General features: G+C 39.3%; 1 protein-coding gene across 1 annotated transcript in view; it reads right to left on the bottom strand.

The window, feature by feature from the left end:
- The window catches only part of Mthfd2l (methylenetetrahydrofolate dehydrogenase (NADP+ dependent) 2 like), an 88,003-nt gene that overhangs the window by 42,732 nt on the left and 33,577 nt on the right, over positions 1–11,694 (bottom strand). The window contains exon 6 of the mRNA XM_028752652.1: positions 2,076–2,168. Within this exon, the coding sequence (XP_028608485.1) occupies positions 2,076–2,168 (93 nt within the window). The remainder of the gene's footprint in view (positions 1–2,075; positions 2,169–11,694) is intronic.

Raw genomic sequence — 11,694 nt, 5'->3', positions numbered from 1 at the left:
TCTCTCTCTCTCTCTCTCTCTCTCTCTCTCTCTCTCTCTCTCTCTCCTCTCCCCCCACCCCCAGCTTGGAATGTTGTTCTCTCAGATGTTTCCTTGAATTTTCTTCCACTTTACCTAGGGCACAGAATCCACCTCAGATCATCATATGAGGAAAAGCTATAAAGGATCATTATATTGTGTTTTCCACAGCTGTGTTTGGGGCCACTGAGAGCCAAGGTTGCTAGAGATGAGAGAATGCATGCGTGCGCATGCCCATGCCTGGGGCAGGGGGCAGGTGGAGGACAGCCTTACAATAGCACAGGGAGAGCGTGACCTGGGAGAAGAGTGTCACCAGCTAACCACAGACACTGCAGAAAGTGGCAGGCAGGGGGCAGAAGAGAGAAGAAACAGCCAGCCTAGAGCCTTCCCGCTCTTCCCTTCAGATTTCCTGCAGTACCAAACCTTGGCAGAAGCCAGTGACTAAAATATACAGGTCAGGCTGTCACAGGTCATAAAGCCTAAAGCAAGACAAGGTAGAATCCAGCAGGCAGATGAATGACCAGGGATGAGACTCTACTCACTCGATGGCCATTTGTTGAAAACTATTGTCAGTGATAGATAATCTAAAATGGTGTCTCAACCTTGCTCTTTTCCTTCACTAAACCGCAATGTGGCACTTATCTTTACCTGGCATGATTTTTGATTGGCTGAGATTTTTTATGCTGTTTCCCATATATGTTATAACCTCTTCAATGATTGGGCTTCATCATTTTATTAAGTATTCATACCCTTATAATTTGTAACATCTTCTGCTGTGCAGCAAGAGTTCAATGATTATTGACTAAATGAATCCAATCTTCCCTTTGCTGTCTGAAAATATTCATGTTTGATTAAATCACTATAGACTCTCAATATTTCTAAGTAAATTAGAAATATTTTAGAGTACAGAGTTCGCGCATATGAACTCTGTACTCTAGCCTTTTCTAGGTTCTAAAATATCAATCTGGTCACGTTATTTACTCTATTACTTAAAACAGGTCAGTTTAAACATGCTATAATGAACATATACATATGATTTTTCACATATTTTCTCTCTTTATTAAACTAAAAAAGAACCTAATCTCAAAACTAAAGGAAATAACAATATTTAGTGAGCACAACTCAGTACACTGTGCTCCGTGCATGAGCATTCTTTAAAAAACGAGTTACACAGAAGAAGTGTAACACATTCTACAGACAATGTATTTAAAATACATCTGCTTACTTGTGCTTACACCATGATACTTGATATGTTCAAACATTTTATCAAAGTTAAAAAAAAAGAACATGAAATACTTATGCCATTCAAAGTACAGCAAGAGTTAATTCTTAAAATTTAACAAAGATTTCTCTAGAAAACCTGTTTTCTGTTTGTTTTGTTTTATTTTGCTTTGCTTTAATTTCTTCTCCTAAGAACTTCAGTAACAGGAGGCTAATGAACTCAAGGCCTGGTGGCTTTATGTGGGGTTGGCTCTTCTTTTTTCTTATTCCTAACAAAATACAACTTTAAACTCTTCTTTCTATACCTTCTTGCATACAAAGCAGAGACCCTCAGTTTGTTGCACCAAACTGCAGACACCAGCCTTTGTGTAAATACCCTGACTCTCGTGCCAGATTGTAGCCACTGGGACATGCTCTAGTTGACTCTAAGAGCAGTACCTCACGCTTGGGTGTGGTCAGAGTTGCCTGGTGGTTATCTGTCTCTCCCTCTCTTAGATATCCTGCTTTCACCAACACAATTTTAAGGATCAAATTCAGTTTCTTTTTATTCCCCTTCATCACAAGATATTGCCAATCAGCACTGGTCTGTTTTTATACATGTTGCTCAGTCATGCTTGTCAAAGTGACTGGGAAAGGGCACACAGTGGTTTGACAGGTGCTGACACAGTTACAAAGGGCCAACATGATTTACTGTGCCGAGACAAACTTCAGTTCACAGATGTTAATCATATGTTTACCTGTGTGTGTCTCTCATATGTTCTTTAAATGTATCAAACATTTAGGCAGGAATGACTCTACCATGTCGCTCCACCAGATAACCGTCACTGTGGACTTACCTGCAGCCACTATGATGATATCTGCTAGCTGAGTATGGGCCTTCAGCTGTTCTCTGGGGGTGTATCTGTGCGCTATCGTCACTGTTGCATCACCTGCAATGCAGAAAAGCTTCTATGAGTGGCTGCCGTCCTTTTCAGAATTGTACAAAGTTTTAAACCTCCCATAGGTTGTGTTATAACCTATGAATTTGACATGATTAAATCACGTTTAAAAATTCAAAAGAAAGTCTGGGTGAACCAGAATTTAAGTCTACCTTTTAGCTGGATACATGGAAAATCAAGTAAGTCTAAATGAGGGTAAGGGTTGCCCATCGTCTGGCGATTTTTCTTCTAAATTTTTTATTGACTGTTATTCATTGATTGGTATTAGGGTTGTGCACTGGTGTATTAATGACAGGTAAATAAGTATAGAAAGCAGCAAGATAAACGTTCTTAAAATGGACAATGTATTACAGAATAATAGGTGAGGGATTAATTCTGTCCAGAGAAAATGTCAAGAAAGGGTCCCTAGGGGAGGCAAAGTATCTTTTAATGTTGTCGAGCAGGAATGTAACAATTTGGGGAAAAGAAGAAAGGACATTTCAAGTGAAACCATTTCAAGTGAAACCGGCAGCATAAAGCAGACTAGCTTGAGGCTGTGTTTAGGAAGAGTGAGGAGGGTTAGTGTAAGCAGGAAACGTTAGCGTGAAAACATGAGTGGCTTACAGGTTAACAAAGGAGAGCATCTGTGTCATCCCAAGATGTAACCAGGGGCTGAGAAGAAAAGTGAGGCAGATACAGTGATGTGAAACAGCCCAGGGTGGGACTTCCTGCCAGAGATGCAACTTCTCATCTCCTCCTGGAAGATATCAAATCCTTAGACAGCAGTTTCAACAGATTCTGAAAATGACCATCCATGCACTTCCTAAAGGTGATGGGCTCAGCTCCAAGATGCAGCTTCATCTCTTGTGCTCTAGCCATGAGAATCAGAGGTGGAGGCTGGAGCATGCTGTGGATGACAGTGTGCTTAGTGCACAGGATGACACAGAGGAGTTGTCCCAACAGGAAGCACTGGGAAAACAGTAAGAGGAGTGGAAAGCCAGGCAGTGCCTCCACCCTAACCCCCAGCAGAAGTGTCCTGGTCTACAAAACAGCAGGTCTACAAGAATCCATCCATTTAATGATGAGTAATAAGTAAGAAGGATTTGGTGAAGCATCAGTAAACAGCCCAACAAAGGACAAGTCTGGGGTGAGCTGGGGAGGTGACGAAACTGTTAGGATTCCAGTGGTGATTAGCCTAGTCATGATGACTCTGTGCATTTATCCGAATCAATGGAACTATGCACCAAAAAGCAGTAAACTTTACCTTATGAGAAATTTTAAAGCCAATTAAAGGACATATTTCAAAAGTAGCAGAAATAAAAAAAATAGGCAAAAATGAAAGTGAAATATGTTTTAACTAGTTTACCAATGTTTCAACGAACAACAAAAATTTGTTGTGGAATACTGAACAATTGTACACAAACATTGTAACTTTTTTGTTGTTGTTGTTGTTGTTAGAGCTTAAAGTAATAAAAGCCAAGCAAGCAAGTTGAATCCATCCAAACTGACCTAAAGTGGTCAATTTCCAGAAAGACTTGTGTAAAGAAACGGGAATAAAAACTTTCCAACCAACTAGTCAAATTAAGACTGGGAGTTGCAAACAATTTTGAAAAGTCAAAACTGTGGAGAATATTGTCCATAATGAAAGGAGCTTGCTAACATGTGTGCTTCAAAACCTATTTGAGGAAACACTCAACGGATTGTTGGAGAGATGTGACATATTTTAATACAGAAATAAGACTTTTGAAAGATGTGAGTTGGACTACCATGCCTTGATTACCCTCGTGGGACTAAAAGTGTTTATTTAACCCATGAGAGTCCTCGTGGGACCGGAAGTGTTTATTTAACCCAGAGAGTTCTCGTGGGACCGGAAGTGTTTACTTAACCCGTGAGAGCCCTCGTGATTAATGCTGCCGTGGGAGTGGATTTCTTATGAAAGATGATTTCAGCAGTATCTTGTAATACGCGCACTTCAGAGCTGTAAAGAAATGATCACTGCTCTTAACAGATTAACTGCCTGTGGTATTCTGCTATAGCAGCAGAAAACTTACTCAACCACTGACAAACGTAAATGCCATTTACATTGCTCAGTTACGTAGAAAAAAATGCAATACACAAAGATAGACTGGGAAGGGAAAGTAAAGTCTGCTGATTGTTCATATATGATAATGTGAACCAATGAGTCCTCTTCAAAGCTAATTAGCCAACAACACAGGCATATATTTCAAAATATAAATATTCTGAAAGGTGACTTTTATCGATGAATATCAGGTAAGAAACAAATACTGAAACAGTGGGACTATTTTATCAATTCTTTTATAGCATTCACAGGTACTACACAAAAATAAAGAATTAAATCTATATATTATAATTATTGAGATGATAAGGATCTTAAATATTAAAACATATAGACAGAATATGTTTAAAAAAAACAAAAACGAACAGAATAGGAAGTACATTGTTTATTCTGACCATATGTATTTAGCTAAAAATAAATAAAAAAATTTCAGTAACCTATGAAAGATAATAGAAAGAGAAATTCCATATTAAATAGGACAAAGGTATATGCATTAGAAAGCAAAGGAGCAGGCTAGGTATAGCGGCAGAAGCCTTTAATCTCAATATTTGGGAGGCAGAGGCGGGAGGATCTTTGAGTTCAAGGCCAGCCTCTCACATAGTGAGTTCTAGAACAGCCAGGGTTATATCGAGAGACTCTGTCTCAATAAAGGGAGAGAGGGTAAAGGTAGCTATGATGTTTTATGGCTATAATTCCAGCACTCAGGAAACAGAGGCTGGGCATTTTCAAATTGAGGCCATCCTAGGCTACATAAAGAGTTTGAGGCCATTCTAGGCTACATAACTAGTTTAAGGCTAGCCTGGGATACACATGAAAACCTTCTCCAAAACATTATTTTAAAAGGGAAGAAAAACAGAAGGAAAGAGAAAGGAGTAGAAGAGGACAGAAGAGTTTACTCAGTGAATATAAACATATAAGTTATAAATGAAATTGATATAATGAATTAAATGGATTCTAGTGAACATAAATATATAATTAACAAATAAAGGAGAAATGCAATTCATAAAGCAGAAGTTACAAATGATAGAAATACATTGTAGTTGCTGAATTTAATATACTCCTTTCAGTTGACAACAGATCAAGTATAGAAGATACAATGAACATCATATGATTATAACTTATTAAATTCTGAAAATAAATAATATATTTTATGGACCTATTTTAGTTTGGATTTCCATTGCTGTGAAAGGACACCATGACCAGGGCAACTCTTATGAACATTTACCTGGGGATGGCTTACAGTTTCAGAGGTTGAGTCTATTATCATCATGGTGGGAATCATGCCAGCATCCAGGCAGACATGGTGCTGAGAATGAGCTGAGAGTCCTACATCTTGATACACAGAAGGAGACTCCCTTCTGTATTGGGCAGAGCCTGAGCATAGGAGACCTCAAAGCCCATCCCCACAGTGACACACTTCCTCCAACAAAGCCACACCTCCTACAATAAGGCCATATCTCTTCCAATAATGCCATACCTCCAATAGTGGCACTTCCTGTGGCCCAGGCATTCAAACACATGAGTCTATGGGCACCAAAGCTACTCAAACTATCACAGTACCCAACCAACCTTTTTAAATGGTATTATTTTGGGTAACATATTTTCATTAAATCAAAGCAGATAATTATGTAATTTTAAAATAATTATCCTTGATCACAACTCATTATTATTGACATAAAAGATCCTTCTACTGGAAATTTTTTAAAACTAAAGTCAAAGCGTTAATGGATCGAAAATAAAATACTAAACAGTACTATAGAATTTCTAGAAATCTATATAATAAAGCAGGTCATTTTAAATCCAACAAAATAAATATAACACAATTCTTAAGGGATAATAAATACACCAAAGTTACTGTATCAATAAAACAAAACCCAGAAAACTTAATCAACAATCTATGTAACTTGTTAAAAGTTAAAGAAAAAAGTACAATAATAGAAAATATTTATGAATATAAAGTTTAGATGTATTTAATAAATACAGCAATTATCATATTATTGAAACACTGAGAGGATTCATTGAGTTATTAACAAAAATAAATTTGCAAAAATAAATACATTATATATAACAACATGTTAGAAGAGACATGGAAGAAGATCTCATTGTAATAGCAGATCAAAAGGTACCATGACCAGGAATGCGTAAAATCTACATGATATAAAATTCCCTAGAACAATACCAAAAGACATAAATTATATAGAGGAACTAGACAGACAATCATGTTCCCTGGCTGGAAATCCCACAATAATGACCATTCTTCTATGTCTGCTGAAAAAAAAAAAGAATACAACTTTTTATCAATATTTTCCTTTAGGTGGAAAGCATCTAGTTGATTCTAAAATTATTACAGAAAACATGAGAGAAGTACTGAAAAGAATTCTAAACTTTTGAGCCCAAACATTTCTCTCAAATTTTCCATTACTATAACAAACATTTGAGAGAAAAAAATTTGGGCTCATAAGTTTAGAAGTTTCAGCCCATGAACAAATGGCCTCCTTGTCCTGAGCATGTGGTAGAAGGTACACTCTCACAGGACCATTCATTCACCAGAAGTGGATGAATACAGGGAGCCTAAGGTTCCACAGTTCTCCTTGAGAACATGCAACCAGTGACCTCAAGTCTTCCCAGTAAGTTCTACTTTCAGAGTTCTCTCTACTCTTCACACCTCCTCCAGTATCCCCTGGAAGGGGACTTTACCATATTATCCTTAGAGGACACTATGGGGAAAGCAATGGGAGTAAAGTCAGAAGTAAGGATTCATAAATGGAGTGTGAAGTGTTTTAGGAGCCTGTCAAACTGTCGAGTGGATCCCATAAGTCTAGAGTACAGTCGGTGATTTGAGTCACGGGGACTGCAAAGGATCGCCTAGGATGGGTCTGGATAGAGATCTTCAGTAAGAGTCTCAGTCTGTGCTTTGAGAAGTCACTCTCAAAACCATCCACAAATAGTCCTCTGTGCTTTCTAAAAATATTAATGCTTTGTTTCAGCTCCTGGATTCTCATTTCCATTTGTTGGGTGATGGACTACGTTTTTAAAGGCACCTTGATGACGCTGAAGCCAGATGGGATTAAGAGCACTGGTTTAGAAGGTGAAAGGAGGAATAAACAGAGTGACCAGACTGTTTAAAACAGAGTGAGCAGAAATGTCTGATGAGAACTAAAAGCCATGAACATGAGTGATAGCTTTAATCTGCACTTAAATGATTAGAGAAATAGTCCTATTAAACGTATGCATTGCCTTAACTTGAAAAGAACATCTTACGTATTACTGAATTCATTAACTTTCCATTTATAAGAACCCTCAAGAGAAATTAAGTGTTCTAAAATTAGAAAAATATTTTACTTTTTCCAAAACATGCATTCATTTTTAATCTTACAGATCCTTATTTGGCTAATATTCCTTTTTGTTCCTGCTAAAAAGTTTTAAGGGTAAAACTAATGACCCATCCATAAGTACGTAGACTCGATGAAGTAAATTCAGCAAATATATACTTAGTTCCAATAAATAAAAAGTAGTTTGCTTGACAGTGGGAATATAACCATGAAAATTTAATGATGTCCTTATTTTTAGTAGACGTCTTATGTTCGGCTCCGTTTTTAACTCCAGCCTTGTTGGGTTTTTTTTTTCTTTCACCTCACCATTTCTCATTCTTATTATATCTAATATATTTCCATGGATCCATGAAGGTGAAAATTTTAGTTTAAATATAGTCTCAGTGTGTAAATATTAAAAGTGATCTCAGAGCTGAGACTTAGCACCCAGTCTGTACAAGGCCTGTCATGCAAACATGAGGACCTGAGTTTGAATCCCCAGCACCCATACCAAACCTGTAGTCCTAGAGCTAGGGGGCACGTGACAGATGGGCAGACCCCTGCAGTTCATTGACCACCCAATCCAGCCAATCTGTGAGCTCTAGTTTCCGTGAGAGATGATGTCTCAAAAGATAAGTGAGAGAGAAGATTCCTGATGTTGACCCCTGGTCTACACAGAAACACACACACATACACACACACACACACACACACACAAAGAGAGAGAGAGAGAGAGAGAGAGAGAGAGAGAGAGAGAGAGAGAGAGAGAGAGAGAGAGAGAAACATACATGGATACACATAGACACAAACCCGGACGCACACTGACATGCAGACTCATACACAATACATACAGTTTTTGAAAAGTTTCATTGTAATAGTTATTGGAGTGGATCTCCCAAAAGGCATCATTCATGTCTAATTATATGTAGAATTCACTCATTCTGTCCTACACCAAGCTTTTCCCATAATACTGTGCAGCTGCTTTAAGCACTTTGCATGCACGGTTATAATTAGAATCCTTTATTTCTTGTGGTTTAATGATTATCTTTCTTACTGCTCTTCAGTCTCAGGGGGACAGAGCCATGTCTGATGTATTCACTGTTGTACTTCATATATTTACCAGCAAAGAAATCAGCTCCTCTGTAAGAAGACAAGCTAAATGGACAGAACTGTGGTGGTTTATTGTAGAAACAGTGGCTTCCTTCCATGAATGTCACCAGTGACTTCCCCTCCTTTACACAGTGTCCGGGGGATTCTTCTTCCCTTCCTGATACTGATGTGGCCCATTCCTTCCCTACTGACACCAGCGACTCTTGGGGGTAGTGGAGATTTAAATCTTCCTTCTATATAAAGATTACCATTTTAAATGTGAAAGAATGACCTGTGGGAGCATATAGCTTCATCTCTCCTACTTTCCTTTCTTCTTTCCATACAAAAATTTTCTTTCAACAAATGACAAATTCATATTTTAAAATCTGTGGCTTGATTTTGCACATTGTTGGCCCAGTGCTTGGCGTGGAAATATGTCTTATAGACTTACTGATTGAATGATTTATTCTATTATTACCTACGGATCTTATGCCACATTTTACAAGTATAAAGCCTAAAATATTGTTAGTAAGAAGTCTACATTTGGCTGGGAATAGTGGCACATGCCTGTAATCCCAGGACTTGAAAGGCTGAGCCAAGACAACTGCTGTAAGGTATAAAGCCAGCTTAAGATACATACAGAGTCCCAGGTCAGCCAGGGCTATGTAAGGAGATTTATCTCGAACTGCCTCAACCCCAAAAAGGAAGTTTATATTTAGTTCTTTTTAAGAGAGATGTGTGAGAGAGAGAGAAGTCAGTATAATGGCAGTGAATGCAGGCTGTATAAAGCAACAGCTGGCAGTGGGGAGCGAGGGTTTCAGGCCAAAGGATCAGGACATAGAACTCCCAGTAGAATGAAGAGTGGTGCTTTGGGAATGGTGTGAAGTCCTGTGAAGTCTAAGCATACAGTGGGGAAGATGTGACAGGTGACGTGGCTGAGGTGGCCAGGTGATCGCCTACTCAGATGAGTGTACAGAGGTTAGAGACAGGGTGTTCTGGGTGGACAGTGGGGCCGATGTGTGGTATTCTGAAATCATGTACCAAAGAAAGCAACAGAGGAGAGAGAAAAATTTTGCTTTATCATGGTAGAGATTTTTGAAAATTTAATGTTTACATGTACTTAGTGTGGGAGGGCAGGCAGGACTTGCATGTACCGAAGCATGCATGTGGGGGTCAGAGGACATCCTTCAGGCGCTGGCTCTCATTGTCCACTCTGTGGGTCCTAGGGATCAAACTCAGGTTGTTGACTCGGTAGCAAGTGACTCTATTCACTGAGTGGACTCATGAGCCTTGCTTTATAAGTTATAGGTTAGTGTCACTTCCTGCTGGGTAACAATCTCCATCGTCCAATAAGAATGCCTGTTTCCAACTGAATGTTTTCAAGATATGTGCTGGCTAAAGTTAGAAGACATTGACAGTAAAACACTACTACTATTACTCAAATGAGAAAGTGAGACATGAATAATTGGCTTTTCTCTAATACATTAACTACACAGACTCAAGATTATAATTAATAAAGCCAGATAAGCACAGAGCATCATGGACGGGCTGGTGATGCTTTGCGTGAATCCTGCATTCCTAGGTGTTCCTAATTGGCTCTTTTCTTTGAAACCTACGGGAGCTTGGCCCTACCTGCTGCTGGGCAGAGCTTAAACAAACAAGCCCCTCACATCACTTTGCACTGCCCCAAGCATCTGCTACTGGTTAGTGCCTCCTGGGGATGAGAGATAATGCTCCATCCAGTCTGGCTAAAGTATGAGTTCTCAAAATGGAGTTAATTCTCACAATGAAGAGACACTCCATTGAGAAGATACCTCCATATGTAGTTCGGGCATTTTCTTAATGATTGATGGGAGAGGGCCCAACCCGTTGTGGGAGGGACACCCTTAGCCTGGTGGTCCTAGGTTCTATACCAAAGCAGGCTGAGCAAGCCATGATGAACAAGCCAGTAAGCAGCAACCTTAGCTGACTTCTACATCTGTTCCTGCCTCCAGGTTCCTCCTGGTTTGAGTTCTCATCCTGGCTTCCTTTAGTGATGGACTACAATCAGGAAGGGTGAGACAAACCCTTTCCTCCACTACTTGCTTTTGATAATGAAAAAAAATAACCAGCAGTAGAAACTCTAAGCAAGACAGTGGGTTAACAAAACCCCTGTGATTTCCACTTAAGATAGGACATCTCAAAGGAAGAGAGCAAGAAGCACAATAACAGCCAGGCTGACTGATTAGATACTATGTAGCCAGTGCTTGGAGAAAACATACCTCCCAGAAAAGAATCTGAAGAAGAGCACAGCCCTTAGAGGACAGAGACCAAATCTTCACTCTTAATGATGCTACAAATTTTAGTTAAAGAAAAATCATGTGACCCATGCCGTGTTACTTTAGTGGTCTGTAGATAAATGTATGCAGAAGGAACTTTCTCTACATGAACGGGAAATCAAATTAAACTCTGAACTCTATTATATGTAATAGCTATAATGTTTTGATTTGAGGGGACTTTGATTTGAAGAGACTTTCTACCATCTTGATGAAAAAAAATAATGGTTTTAAAGATGTTAGAAGGTTCTCCCCAGGTTTTCTTTCTTATGGGAAAGATAAAAAGCAAAGACACTGTGCTAAAAAGCTCGTGGCATTTGGTTTTCATTCTCAGAGGAAGAGAAACTGTTCCTGTTGATACATATAAAGAAGTCAAAAGAATACCCCATAACCTCGTGATAGTCACAGTGGTCCTTATATAGCCTACGCAAGTCTCAACTCTTACCTTCCCACGTCACTTCATCCTAGCCTGGGCTGCTATAAGTAAGCAGAATGTTTGCTCATCTCTGACATCTGTACATCCCTGTGCTTTCCTGCCATGTCCCCTGGAATCTCTTATTCCACCAAGACTGTGGGTCTATGAGGAGAGACTCTCCCTCTAGAAATGCTGGTAGCTGAACCTCTCCCCAGGCACCTGCAGCACCTGTGCTCAGCAGCAGGTAGCGTCATCCCTGCTTCCTTTCTATTTTTTCCTTTTTCCCTCCCTCCCTCCCTCCCTCCCTCCCTTCCTCACCCCCGCCCCCCCC

Source organism: Grammomys surdaster, unplaced genomic scaffold (genome assembly GCF_004785775.1).
Source record: "Grammomys surdaster isolate TR1022 unplaced genomic scaffold, NIH_TR_1.0 125928, whole genome shotgun sequence".
NCBI lineage: Eukaryota > Metazoa > Chordata > Mammalia > Rodentia > Muridae > Grammomys > Grammomys surdaster.
This window is presented reverse-complemented; position numbering and strand designations above follow the sequence as displayed.